The sequence below is a fragment of the Elaeis guineensis genome, chromosome 1 (assembly GCF_000442705.2).
Source record: "Elaeis guineensis isolate ETL-2024a chromosome 1, EG11, whole genome shotgun sequence".
In the NCBI taxonomy this organism is placed as follows: Eukaryota; Viridiplantae; Streptophyta; class Magnoliopsida; order Arecales; family Arecaceae; genus Elaeis; species Elaeis guineensis.
In genome coordinates, this window is record NC_025993.2 from 9191650 (window position 1) to 9206683 (window position 15034).

The 15034-nt window shown below is 37.6% G+C and overlaps 2 protein-coding genes across 2 annotated transcripts; one reads left to right on the forward strand and one right to left on the reverse strand.

Annotated features, from left to right (window-relative positions):
- Positions 1–628: 628 nt before the first annotated feature.
- On the forward strand, positions 629–1517 carry LOC105036708 (dirigent protein 22). Its single transcript, XM_010912454.4, has one exon. The coding sequence runs from the start codon at positions 705–707 to the stop codon at positions 1269–1271; it is 567 nt and encodes a 188-aa protein (XP_010910756.3). The 5' UTR covers positions 629–704; the 3' UTR covers positions 1272–1517.
- A 4291-nt stretch (positions 1518–5808) lies between these two features.
- LOC140853878 (cytochrome b-c1 complex subunit 8-like) lies at positions 5809–14695 on the reverse strand. Its single transcript, XM_073248964.1, has 2 exons — positions 14450–14695; positions 5809–6066 (listed from the first exon to the last, which is right to left on the reverse strand). The coding sequence occupies exons 1-2, from the start codon at positions 14617–14619 to the stop codon at positions 6018–6020; spliced, it is 219 nt and encodes a 72-aa protein (XP_073105065.1). The 5' UTR covers positions 14620–14695; the 3' UTR covers positions 5809–6017.
- Positions 14696–15034: the final 339 nt, after the last annotated feature.

Here is a 15034-nt window from a genome sequence, read left to right on the forward strand (position 1 = left end):
AAAGTACTTGATTCGTGATCGAAATTGAAATCGAAATCGAAATGGATTGAAATGAAAATCAGAATGACGAAATCTTTTGAAGTATTTGGTTCATGATCAGAATCAAAATTAAAATCGGAATGAAAATTTGAATCCATATAAAGGATTGAAAATTTAATTTTAAGTAGATGAGACCATTCCTATTTCATTCTGGAATTAGAATCGAAATGGAGCTTTTCCCCCAACCAAAAAAAATCTTTATTTTGAGAACCAAATAACATCCTTCCAAATCAACTTATTGCCCCTGCTTATGGTGGAGTGGGGTGGTGGTGCTTCCACAAATATTAATGTTGTTAGGATTCTTTCTTAGCCACGTTAGCATGGTCCTTCACATGTACGCAAAAGAAAGGAAAAGATTAACATGCCAACATGTAATTGGAACCACTATTTCTTATGGCATTCTTTTGAGGACCCAACAACCACGAGCAGAAAAGAAAAGGAAAAAAAAAAAAAGCATCCAAGTTAAAGTGCAGTCCCATTAACAAAAGAATCATGGAACTATCCCTTTTAATTCACCCTTGTGTCCCCCACCAGCCCCCACCAACATCCCAACTATTCTCTACACAACGCGTACAAAAGCCCAAAGTCGAGAGACACTCCCGCACCCCCAAGTTTTCATTCTCCACTGTGTTTCACTTCACAGAAAAAAAGCCAGCCAACACCAGATGGCCAAACTCCTCCTCCTCCTCCTCCTCCTCCTGACCACCACCACCACCACCATGTTGGCCAAACAACCCTACAGCTTCATCCAAAGCCAAAAGCCAGCCCCAAGACCCCTCCAGGAGAAGCTCACCCACCTGCGTTTCTTCTGGCACGACATATTAAGCGGTCCCGACCCGACCGCCGTGCAGGTGGCCAAGGCTGCATCGACGAACGCATCAAGCAGCTTCTTCGGCCTGGTCAACGTGATCGACGACCCACTGACGGAAGGCCCCGCGATGGCTTCCAAGCTCGTCGGCCGGGCGCAGGGATTCTACGCGTCGGCCTCGCAGGAAGGTCTAGGCCTGTTGATGGCCATGAACTTCGCATTCATGGATGGAAAATACAATGGCAGCACGATCACCATTCTGGGCCGCAACGCGGTGTTCACGGCGGTAAGGGAGATGCCGGTGATCGGCGGCAGCGGGCTGTTCCGCTTGGCCCGTGGCTACGTCCAGGCCAAGACCCATAATTTGGACATGACGACTGGGAATGCGGTGGTTGAGTATAATTGCTTTGTCTTCCATTATTGAGCTCCTTTGGTCTTCATTATTTGAGGTGCATCCACTTTTCTTTCTTTCTGTCCTAATGTGTTGTGTGGTGGCCAACATCCTTTTGACTAGCATGCTATTGTCATTGAGTGGCTAGCTTTGTATTCTTCCTCTTTCAAATAAGAAAAGTAGAATTGTGGATGTAAATTTCAGCTGTTTGGATGATGAATCTTTAAAATTAACCTGGTGCTGATGCTGATGCTGATGCTGATGTAAATTCTTAAATCGTTGAGACATAATATCACCTATGTAATCTAGAACATTTTAGTGATCTCATTTGTGCAAAGTCTATTGTAGACTATTGTTAGGCTACCAACAATTAATATGGAAATTCTAATATGGGGCTCGCATGTCTGAAATAGACCAGCCACCAACCTCATTCGTCCTCCGCTCCACTTTGAGAACCAGTGATGATTAAATTATAGAAAGGTGGCCAGGATCCAGGAACAAGATTCTATCTAATAGTCATCGTGGTACGCCATCTTGATTACCGTAGACCCGAGGCAAGGCTACAGCTGCATCGAGTTTCTAGATTGTCAGCCAACCTCCTCACCAAAATTTTTGGTCTGTGACGTGAACCTAGCTCATGCTCTGAAAAAGTGGGATATTTAAATAAATTAATTACTAAAAATATTATATTTTTTAATATTTTATAAATTTTAGCATACCGTTCTAATTTTCATAATCAAATATGCTATATAACATATTGTAATATTGGTCCATCACCGGTCGGCATCCAATGTTGCTGTTAACGTACCCTCATGGACGTCATGCGAAAATTTTTAAAAATAATATAGAAAATAACAATAAAATGGACATGAGTCAGAATAAACCAAGCTGACTTGGGAACTAAAAGCACTTCTTTCTACCCAAACCCTTCCCTCCACCTCATCCTTCCTCTACCTCCCCCCTCTCAGCTCCCTCTACCTCCTCCTCTCCTCTTCTTTCAAATCCTTTGCCAGTTGCTCCTCACTCGCCTCTCTCCTGCTGCCACTCCCACCCTTTTCTCGGACTCCACCCGCACCCTCATCCTCAGCTTTGCCTCCGGATTACATCGATTAGCATGTCTTGCAAGGCACAAGATACTTTGATCTTTCTATATGGACTCACAAACAAATCCAAAAACCTTGTAGGAAGCTCATGACCCGAGCCAAGGATGTCCTCTCCGGCCTCAAGAAGAGAGGCATCATTCCCGAGCCTTTTTGAACCCATATATTTCAGATGGAAGGGATATGTTGCTTTCATCCGTGCTATGTGTGTGGGAAACAATCCCAATCCGGGATGACTTGCCTGCCAATTTTTAAACCCATATATTCTATTAGGCTTAATAGGTGCTTAATGCCTCCGTTGTTCCAGTCATGTGTCTCCATGATCACCTGCTGTTGTTTTATTCAAGTTATACGTCTCCAACATCATCCATTGTGTCCATATAAGCCAATTTCCTATGTAGTTCTGACCAAAGGACTTGTGTTAAATATTAGGAAGGTTTGATTATTTACAATAACTACAATATTGATTCCTGCATTTGGAGGCTCGCTGGTGGTGCTTACTGGGGGCAAATTCCTAGGTTTGCATATGCAATGATGCAATTTATTGTACTAAGTGCAAATTTTTCCCTGGCTGGCCAGCTCACTATTGAAGTGAGCCCTTGGTTCATCTTGCTTGGGGTCACCATATGCATTTGTGAGTCCTTCTTCTTCTTCACAGACTAAACTAGTTTTTCTATGAAAAATACAACCTTCATGATCAACATGTACACAATGTTTTACTTCCCTTAGAAGATTTGTTTTCTCCCTGACCCTCAAGGTAGAATAAGTATCAGCAATATGATGGCACAAACAACCTGATGATTCTCTCTAAGAGTAAGTGATCAGACAAAATCCAGGGGCTGGAGTTTGAGTTTGATATCAAGCTAATAAGGACGGTAAGAAGTCTGATGAAGGATCCATTGTATGAGTGCCTCTTCTTTGATATGGAATATTTTGTGTGAATTCCTACTTCATCGTTTTCTTTGAAAACAATGTCACTGATAATAACTGGCACCGTATTACTGATAATTTTATCACCAATTCTAATTTTTGAATTGAATATATGCAACTTAAAAAATAAAACATTTGAATTAATATCTTTTTATGTCACGTTAAACCTACATAATCCAAGAAGGCTGCTGAAAGGTGAAGATTAAGCTATGTCTTTGGACACTGTCAAGCTTCCACTTGTTGGTCTTTATGCCTTGATTTCTGTTCAAAATACCCAGATAGGAAGATTTTTTGTATTTCCAGTTTAACTTGATCTATTCCACATCATTTCCATCTTATTGTTATTGTTTTTCGCATTATTTCCATGAGAGCACTTTCACATCAAAATTGGATACTGGTTGATAGCAGCCAATATTGCAACACCTTATGAAGTAGATATATCCAATTGCAAAAATTAGAGTGATACATTAAAATCGAAAAAGATGCTAAAGTAAAGGATTTTTTTCAATATCTGAACTGGAAAATGGGAGCACTTTAATTGCAAAACTGGATGCTAGTTAACAGTAGTCAATATTGCAGCACTTTGTAAAGTAGATATATCCGATTGTAAAAATTGGAACAGTATGTTAAAATCGAAAAAGATACTAAAGTACAGGGACTGGGAAATTATTTGATTGGAGCTTGATTCCCGCAATTGTTTGCTATAGGAGTGCAACCGGTTATAGCTCCCTGTCGCCCAACCCATAATATTACAGCAAAAGCGTACCAAAAACGGGGTTTTTACGGCAAAGAGAGAAAGAAGGGAGCACTACGGAACGAAGCAAATTAGAAAAAAACACTCGAGATGAAAGTGGTTCAGCTTGTAATTTGCAGTCACTACCAGAAGCATTTGAGAGAACTCCAGTGAAGATGAAGAAATTACAAAAGTATGTGCTAAATCAAATCCCAGAATCCTGGCTTATTGCCGACAATGAGTCGGAACGAGTCAGCTTCAAGTCTGGTCAATTTAGGATAATAATGTATACAATGTTAACCCCTCCCAGCCTGGGCGATCGCTTCTTCCCATACCCACCAACTGGTGAACCCTGATGACCTGGGTTGTCCCCATTTGACCCATTATATAGGGTAATTTGTGACTCTCTCTTAGTGATTCAGCCTAATAATCCAATTTTTACAGCTCTTACTTACTCATGTCCAAGATAAATCAAAAACTAGTATCAGAACCAAGGTTAACCATTTTATATGATCTTTATGTAAGTCCATAAAATGTGATCTGAATCGTGTTGATCTAAATAGAACTCTATTCTCATGACAAAAGTTTATGCAAGCTCAACGTGCACGTCACAATATTTTAGCCCATACTAGCCCAAATTGTGAAACCTGAGCTACAGCTGATCCGAATAGGGTTTAGTCGGGCCAGAATTTAAAAACGGGTGAATTTTTACCCGTCCCGCAGCCTGATTTTGTGCATCAATATAACCCATTTCAGAAAACTTTCTTGGACCCGGAATAAAATGACACTTCCTTGAACCCGTATCTTCTACCTGCATTGGTTTTGACTGGTAAGGCAAAAAAAAACAAGAGACATCAGATTGGTAAACTCATTGTTCAGAATCTTTACATTGCCATCTACCAACTACTCTCGCATGCTCGGGTCATTAGCTCCCCTGATCATTTAATTCCACGTGCCTCATTTCTTCCAACCTTCCAACTTGCCTGGGAGAGTCATCAGACCAATAAGACATCCAGCGAGGCCCACAAGAACAACGGACAACATCGCTACTGCAGAAATAGACCAGAAAATTAATTGCCAAGATGTTCTGGTTCAGAGCTGTGACCCTGTCATTGATCTTTTTCTCTTTTGCCAACAAGAACCACCGACAGCTGGAAGCCTGGCTCAGAGTTGGGGCACCTCTTGGATCAATAGCAATGACGCTATCACTAACGTCCACCAGCACCTTGATGGAATTCAAAATCACATAGCATACACAGAACGGAAGCGATCTGAAAATGGTGCTGCAAAAATATCAGCTTTACGTTGCGATGAGGGCTTTTAAAACCACTAATCAGTTTACTGGCACACGGTGTTGGAGATAGAAAAAGGGGATCAGATATGCATGTTGCCAGAAGAGAGCCCAAACAACCAGTACTTCATAACCGATACAAATCGCTAATAACTCGTGGGATTTATGAACCCTATAAGCATACTTCCATCAGTAATGTTTGAAGGAACAAACCGATCTGCTTGCAATTATGTATAAAGCCAACAAATGCTCCTATAGATAAGGTGGATGACAAGACAGCAGGAAACAAGAATGGACTAAGACAACCTGTCCATTAACGAGAACGACACAACCTTGAACCACGCCAACAAATCCTTGGACTCACAGTAAAACAACAAAACACGCACTGCAACATAAAGGAAAGATCGCACCAGCAAAGCTCAACAACCAAGGACCTTACCAAAATATTCAGTGTCCACTCATCATTCGAGATAAAAGACATGGCCGTCAAAAATGTAGGTAGGTGGACATAGTTAATTCAACCAATAATATGACAAGGTATATCATCCATACGCCTTGGTTAATATCATAAAAGTGCAACCACGTAACCAACAAAAATGAGTTCACACTGTCAATTATTCAAAAGCAAACATGATACAGTCTGCAGCATGATAAGAACTTTAAAAAGGTTTCACATTAGAGGATACCGCAACACATCTCTAAACAACTCCTTTGGTATTTCAACCTCAGTACCTGTGGGCTAGCTTCTCCCTCTCCTGATAATACTGAACATAACTGCATGTGCAGATAACAATCCAGATAAGAATTTTAGTGCACCAAGAAAAAAAACCGTCATTAACCAGCTCAAGACTTTAATAAAGTAGAAAAAACACCCTCCTGGAACTGAATGAATAATTTTTTATTTCAAAAAAAGAAAAATGAATAATGGAAATGAATACAGGCAACCTGACATTGATATCGAGCTAGTATACATTAATAACAATTTTAAAATAAAAAAAAATAATTGTCATGTTCGGCTTGCTTTCTTCATATGATCTGCAAAAACCATATAAATAAGCAGTTGAAAGAAAGAAATATTGCAGCAAATATGGGAAGACAAGGCACGACAGCTGCAGGATAGTCATGTTTCCAGTCTTAGCTCTTGCATCGGGCTACCCAGGCCTTGGGGCAGTTGTGATTAGAAGCAACTTTACATGGAATGGTATGCTTTTTATAACTACTACACTTCCTCAGAAAACCATATTGCATGGACACAGTCGTCTTTTATCAGCTCATGAGTTTTTGTGGAAGAAACTTGCCATTGGTGTAGTCTACTCCAACTTGATTCTTTCCTTTCTGTTTATCAGAAAGGGGTGGAACTCAAGGCCAGTACATTATTCAGAATTTAACCCCAAAAGGAGGAGGTTGAAAGATATCTAATGACGGGACCACAGCCTGTAACTTCCAACCCTCAACCTAATCTCCATGAAGTTACAGTTACCTCCAAAAACCACCCTCACATAAAAAGAAGGTGCTAGATGGAACCATCAACAGAAACATCATGTAACTCTCCAGACTACTGCATGTGCTCTCAATAGAAATCACATCACCCTACTCAAAAGGCAATTCCATCTATAAAGCACCCATCCAATGTTCACACAATCAAAAAGCAATCATCAGTAAAATTCTCAGTTAAACCCCATTTTTTTTTCTTTTTTTTTTTTTTTCGCAGGCACTTACAACTGATCATCCAGCCTCCTGATCACCACCTTCGCTCATCCTACCAAAAACCAAGCAAAGAAGCTCTTTCACATGCAATCTTAAACATCAATAATTCCATTTTACTTCTAAAGACCACCACCGCTTAACATCATCATCATCATCATCAACAACAACAACAACAACAAATCCTCATACTACAGTCCATCAATTTCTTTGTTGTTAAATCATATGATTCACAATCCAAATCTCGCAATCCAGATTAAAATGGAAATAAAACCAAAAGGATCTTCTCCTTGATTGGAATCAACTAGAATGACAGGATCCAGAACCATATCATCTCGATGATACAGTCCTTTGAATCATAAGATCCAACTTGATCCTGCTATTTATATGTTAAATCATGCAGACTTTCATTTTGATAATTTATCTGACTATATGGATTTCAAAATTACTTATCATCCACAAGTCTTGACTCTCGAGTAGCAAAATCAAGAAGACTGTTGTTCAAGATCATAGAATTGAAAATATAAGGCAGATTTTCATATTTTTGCAACCAATTTTAAAAAAAATTGTCATTTTCCTTAAAACAATTGAGCTAATAGGATAATTAAATTAATAGGTAATGTATAAATACCAAACATGATGTTTATTTCATTAGAAAAGCTAAAAATGAGTTTATGATGGTGGAAACCACCTTTCTTGTATGTATAGCTTTTTTTCCCCATTCATCTACTTTGTATTTGACACATATTTTAACATTTCTTTTATAAATTAGTTTTACAACATAAAAAATAAACTCAATAACTCATCATATGCAATCCAACCCAAGAGCTGATCCAATCTAACCCACTTTATAATTTATGACTCATTACAACCTCAAGATTGTCAAGAGTAAAACAGCACCCTTAGGGCAATAGAACACCCATGTCACCCACGGCACTGGATACCAAATAGATCTTGCCTTGACAAAGTTCAAAAAAAAAAAAAAAGCATTAGAAATAAATATTATTTGTATTTAAAAAACATTATTAAAAACAATACGAACATCAAAAGATTAATCATTCAAGTCCCAACATCCTTTTCAGAATCACCTCGAACATCAAGTCTCATGTTCAACATCTTTCACCATATTGTATCAAAGTACCACTTCTGATAATATGTTTTTAAACAAAAGTGCGCAAAAATAAACCACTGGACATCCTGAACTAGCTTCAGGATTCAAACAGGACAGCAAAATACCACTTCAAAAAATATGGTTGATGTTTCTAGACCATGCATAACACAAAACAGTGAATCAGTGAACATCTAAGACTAGCCCTTTATTTATAAGAGACTCTAACAGACCAAATAACCCGGAAAATAAAGCTTACAAAACTCTAAAAAATAAGCAAAAGAGAGATAGAAAGAATAATGATCGACATTGGAGAGGGGGATGCCTCAAAGCCTCTCATTGTCTTGAACATTGGCTTCGGCGTAGCCTCAGCAAACATGTCATGCTTCTGACCAAGAAGGCACTCTAGGGTTTCCTCACATCACCTGAGTGCTTGTGTGAGTGGCTGAAGCATTTTCCATCACCACCTTCTGAGATCTCTCACTAAACACATTAGGAACAAAAATAACCAGAAAGAGATAACTTGGGTCCTCTTGCTCCCAGCCTTACTCGCTACCAGAGCAACTACTAAAGAATCTATAAATGAAAAATAAAAAAAAGTAATATGCACCATGTATCCAGCGAAATTTGCACTTTAATTCCTATCATCCCCATAAATTTATTTCTTAGTCCAACTACACCATTTTGCCCACTTTTTCCATATAAACCTTATATATATACATAATAATCCATGATATGCTAAACAAACGAGCCCACAAGCTACTAAAAATATTTGTAGTATGATATAACAGTTGCAGTATGCGAGTGATCAAAGGACCGCAAACTGGCAACATATGCAGATGCATATGCAATTACTGTTTGTTAGATATTTAAAAAAATAAAATATATTAAGTACACTAAAAATAACAATAATGAAAGTAAACTTTTATGGATGGATAATAGCAATACTGATAACAACTAACACTTAGTATCTAACATCCAACAGCAATAACTATAATATAATCAACGTTTTAGTGCGATCAATATCCGTATCAGGCTTACCATATAGACTGACATCAAAGCTACCACCAGCTTGAACCCACTTCACCTACATGCGCCCCCATAAAAGTGGGTGTATATGTAACTCCAAAATGCTAAGTGGGCTCACAAATGTAGTAATATGATCTTAAGCAGACAACATATGCTAAATTGTCTATCTTTTTGGTCCATATGCGATATAACCGCATACTATACCATATAAGTGCAATGTTGTGTGGGACCGCATAAGCACATGCGGCATTTTAAAACACTGATATTTATATCCTGGAAAACACAGTCCGAATTATGAGGCTACAAAAGATATTGTTAAACAATAAATCCACATTAGGAATCATGGATATTTTAAACTGCATATCATATCCATATCAACAATGTATCAAATAACAGTACACATTGGATACTTCTTAAAAACATGTTGGATACACATGTTAAGTATCCTATTTTTAAAATATAGAAAAAGACTATGGATACTTCTCGGATACACTCAATATATTTCTCTTCCTCATATGAGATTGCATATCTTCCTCAATGGAAATGGTGGCCGACTATAAAGCTTGTCTATGTGAACTGTGAGTTTCAGATGTCTATTCATTGGTCTCCAACTTATTAAAAATTTAAAGTGATATTTGAATTTGAAAATATTTTCTTTAAAGTGGAGCAGATATCATGTACATTTCCTCGAAACTTCAATGTCCCAACTCCAACCCCAACAAGAAGATAAAAAAACATGAATACATCTTGACACAATCTCTTGACCATTGAGTCACAAAGCACAAACTACAACTAATGCTCAAGGATTTTCATTGTTATCTTGACAATCAAGGTTAGCCTTTCAACTTATCTGCATAAATTGTTTTTATATCAATCCACCTTACCCACTCAAGTATTCTACTAGAACAAGAATTTTAGAAAAATAAAAATAATGTCGAATATATCAGTGATGCAAAAGAAATCACCTTATTTTAGACATCTCTTTTTATTTTCCATTTATATTCCTATTATCAATGATATTTTAACTATATCTATTTCTAACTGATGCCTCAACATAATGCCAAAAGTTCTTGCAATCAAATAGACAAAAGTTAAACAATGATCTCATCAATCATGGTTTGTTGGCTTACATTCAGCACCTGAAGGTATCTAAACATCTAGTTTTATCCAAAAAATTAGTTTATGATATCATTCGTGCAACCTTGCCCATGTCCGAGATTGTTGCAGCATTAAGTAGAAATGTTTCTTCCCAAAATCTCAACACGCGTGACAACCTAAATATTCAGCAATGAAACAGTAACAACAACCATATCTCATATCTGAATGTGAGAGGAAATTGTACATATTGTTCGACAAAGCTTCATTATCAGTAAATAATCTTTCCATTCTTCAGAAGAGTTACATAGACAGCTTTCAAGAATAGAAAGATCAACCCAATTTTAAGCCCCGGCAACCATTTATTTCTCATTCTCTAACTATTCCAAAGCACTAACACACAAATACAACATCACATGCCTTCCAAAACATATCAACTCTTTCCTTGTTCTCTATGTTGGTATATAGTACCTGGTCCGCCCCTGATGCAATGGCAGTTTTGGGTGGTTACTAAAAGTAACCACTCAACCCCATTTTAAAAAGAAAAAAAAAAACTGCAAGGGATAAAAAGATACATTCTGAAGAAAAAAAAGAACAAAGAGAACTCTCCTCCTTTCCTAGAAGTCAAGAGACTCTTCATTACTCCATTATTTCTCAAAGGCTCTTAGATTGTGAAAAATTGGTGTCTTCATGCTGATCACACTATGGAATAGCCGGTAAAACAACCAGAGATCCGTTTCAACCAAAAATCTGTAAGTTAGGGTTTGATTTAGAATTTTAATTTCATTCTTCATTGGTATCAGAGACAGATTAGGTTATTTTCTAGCATGATTTAATATGTTAATAACTGATTATTAAATAATTTTTGTGATTAATTGATTGTTTGCACATATTTTTGTACTATATTGAAAAATTCATATCTTATTGTACATTATAAATTAGGACATGGATTTTTGTATGGAAACAGTATATGATGTGTGGTTTATGCTTGCAAAATTTCATAGTAATCGAACAAGCCGTCTGAGAGAAATTGATGTTTCAAATTTTTGAAACCATAACTTTAAAAGGGCATAATTAAAAATCAGTTCAGTTTCAGATTTCGAAATTTATATGGTTGGAAAGAGCATGTAAAGAGCTTTAAATCCATATATAATTCGAAATTTTTGGACATTGGTAGAAGGAGATATTAAAGATTGAAAATCAGGATCTAAAATGAATAAAATCTGAAAAACATTGGAGATTTTCTGAGGTTCAAAAAGACAGCCATTGTGCTACCCATCACATGTGACGGTGGGCCTCGGAAGAAAACCCACGGTGGGAAGACTCTTCCCACTGAATAAAAAAAAAAGTTGGTGGCTCTTCCAACTTAATAAAAAAAAAATCAAATCAAAGAAGAAAGCCCTTGTTGGGAAGGCTCTTCGTGGGATTTGAACCCACGCCCTCCAGGATCGGAGCCTAAAACCAATGCCTTTGACCACTCAGCCAAAATGTAGTCATGTTGAGCATGGAACCCAATGTTTACATGATTGAGCATGACAAGACAATCAATGAAAAGAAACAAAACATTATATTTATAGGATATGTTATGAATGAGGACCAAAGATTCTCAACATTACGAGCTACTCTACCTGACCTTTGGTGTTCTAATACCAATGAAAAATGAAATTAAAATGCTAAATGAAACCCTAACTTATAGGTGTCTAGTCCAAACGGATCTCTGGTTGCTTTACCGACTAGTCTATAATGTAATCAACGTGAAAACACTAATTTTTCACAGTCTAAAAACCTCTGAGAAACAATAGAGGAATCGAGAGAGTCTCTTGAATTATAGAAAAGGAGGAGAGTTCTCTTTGTTCTGTTTTTTCTTCAAAATATATCTTTCCTTCCCTTGCAAATTTTTTCTTTTAAAGGGGGTTAGGTGGTTGCTAAAAGTAACCACCCAAAACTGCCATTACATCAAGGGCAAATTAAGTCCCATACACCAACATCTCCCACTCACACATGATGGACTCGACTCATCTCTATCCATATCTCTCATCCATTCATATTAGGCAAATAGACCGTGCAACCAACAAGTATTCAAGAGCTTATTTATCATATACCTATTAGGGATACATAATAGCTCATTGCTAAGAGATTAGCATACTTGCCATATCTCAGAATAATTTTGTTATATCAATCGTCATATTTTCGATCCCTCCATTAACAATAGGGAGCATGTCTGACCTTTTTCACTATCATATATTCATAATTATGTTCTTCTCTCTCATGGATGATATAACTGATCGATCGGTTAATACAGATATGGATGTAGAATAAAAATATAGTCTTTCTTTCCTACTCGAATCTTTCCATTTCAATTCAGCTACTTTTTTAGACATGTCCCGTCGAACCAAATCACACATGGCTATTAAAGACACTAAAGTAATAAACACTAAAATAAAATTTCAAGAAACAATCGAAAGTCCTTAAGGATAATAATAGAGGCTATCAAACCTCAACAGTCTCACACTGTGAGGAAGCAAGGATCCATTTTCTCACTTTCCTTATTAGTCGCATAGCACATGTGGTGTGAATCATATGCTACGATGTTTACTCTTTTCTTAGAGTATATATCATTTTCTAAAAGAAACACTATACAAACTTAAATTCAAATACACTTCAATGCCTAACCTGAATTCTCTAAATGTAATATTTTATCTACTATTGTAATGCATATTTGATACGTAAATAGATGGATGTTGCTTTTCATATATGAAATTTCATTGGCATGCAACCTTAAATTTGAACACATATATTGTATTTATTATTAATTTTGGTATATACTTATTTCAAGTAGGAGTTCTAGATGACTTGAATACTTGTAATGTTTTTCATCTAGAATGGATATTTTGCCATAATAAAAACTAAGTTTATGATAATTGAATATTAAGATAACGGATGATGATTGAAACATAGTAAATTTTCGACTCTATATCTTGTGTTAAATTATCATAGATTTATTATGCATTATTGGCAAAATCAAATGTGTACTATGTTTGGGTATTGACATTATACATGTATGCCTTTGTACTAAATTTTTCATGACATCAAAAAATATTATTGTTGACCTGAATAAAGATGAAAAGCTGAATGGTGACAATTATAATTGCTGCGGCCATGAGTCAAAGGGTCAAATAGCTCAGATGGTTGGATTAACTCCGTATCCGCATACATGAGGTATTGTCCGTTTTGGTTCATGACCATCATTAGGCTTCAGTGGATCTTAGGCTTCAATGGCCCTTGATCATTTAAAGCCTCACGATTTTGTCCTTTAAAAAATGCCTCATGTAGAAAAAAAGATTCCAATCCATATAAGCTATACTCCCTCTTGACTCATAACCGATGTGGGATTAAAGATGCCCTCTCTACATCACAACACAGCCCACCAGCTAAGAGAAAGTATGTGCAAGCAAAAGGTGTTCCCATAGATGGCGCCTTTATTGCAGTCATGGGTCAAAGGGTCGAATGGCTCGGATGGTTGGATTAACTCCACACCCGCATACATGAGATATTATCCACTTTGGCTCATGATCATCTTGAAGCTTCAGTGGGCGTCAGACTTCAGCGAGTCTTGATCATTTAGAGCCTCACGGTTTTGCCTTTTAAAAAATACCTCGCATGGGAGAGAAGGTTCTAATCCTTATAAACTCATAGTAGGACCAAAGATGTCCATTCTACACCACACCAATAACATTTGGCATATGAAAATCCTATATATGCTTGAGGAACAAGAACCCTTAGAGGCTATACACTATGAAATAACAGACCAGGATAATTCTGTTCAAAGTAGGAGAGACCTGTACTTAGGGTTTGATTTAGAATTTTAATTTGATTCTTCACTCTATACAGGGGAAACCTCGCGGATCAACATTGACGTGATCTGAAAAGAAAAATCCTATACAGAAAACATCTCTAATATCGATCAATCTGTTCTTCAAAAACAAAAAATTCCCGAAACAGGCATAGATACCGCGAAATCTGAAGCGCTCGAATCTATAAACTAGCTAGATGAAAACAAAACAGCAAAGCAAATACGACACTGATTGATTTAATGATTAAACAAAAAGAGATCTCTATGGACGCCACCGAAGGCAAATCTCGAGAAATCAATTATCGGATAAAGGAACAGATCAGTGATTAATCGGAAAAAAGAAGAAGAGGAAGAAAGAGAGGGCATACGAGTAGGTGCCGACGAGGGGAGCCAGTAAGAGGGTGGCGCTGAACCAGTTCTCGGAAACCTTTTGGTGGATCTTCCCGGGGAGATCTTTCCACAGCCCCGGCATCACCTTCTGCTGGAACGGCGACAGCGCGTACACCACCGCCTTCATCCGCACAGGCGTCTTCCCCATCTCTCTCTCTCTCTCTCTCTCTCTCTCTCTCTCACTCTCGTCCCTCGATCCAAAGGCCTCTCTCGCTCGCTGACTCCGAGCCCTGTCGGCTATCGCTGCCTCTCTTTATACTTTGGTCGCCTCGCGATTGGGAGGACTTCTCTGGAACTACCATTTGGCACGTGCCTTGCACGTGACCATGAGAGGACGCTTAATTGCTAACTTAGAAGTCTTTGGAAGTACTCAGGGATGGTTGTGATCAAATAGTTTAATGGATTACTGTAACTGATGATACACCACGCGCCTGATACTTGATTCAATCTAAATATTAAAATAATAGTAAAATAAAATGCTTATAGCTTAAGGAGACGATGGCCGATGGTTCTAACTAGAAGTGCCTGTAGATTGGGTCGGACTTAGGTAACATTAGGGCAAC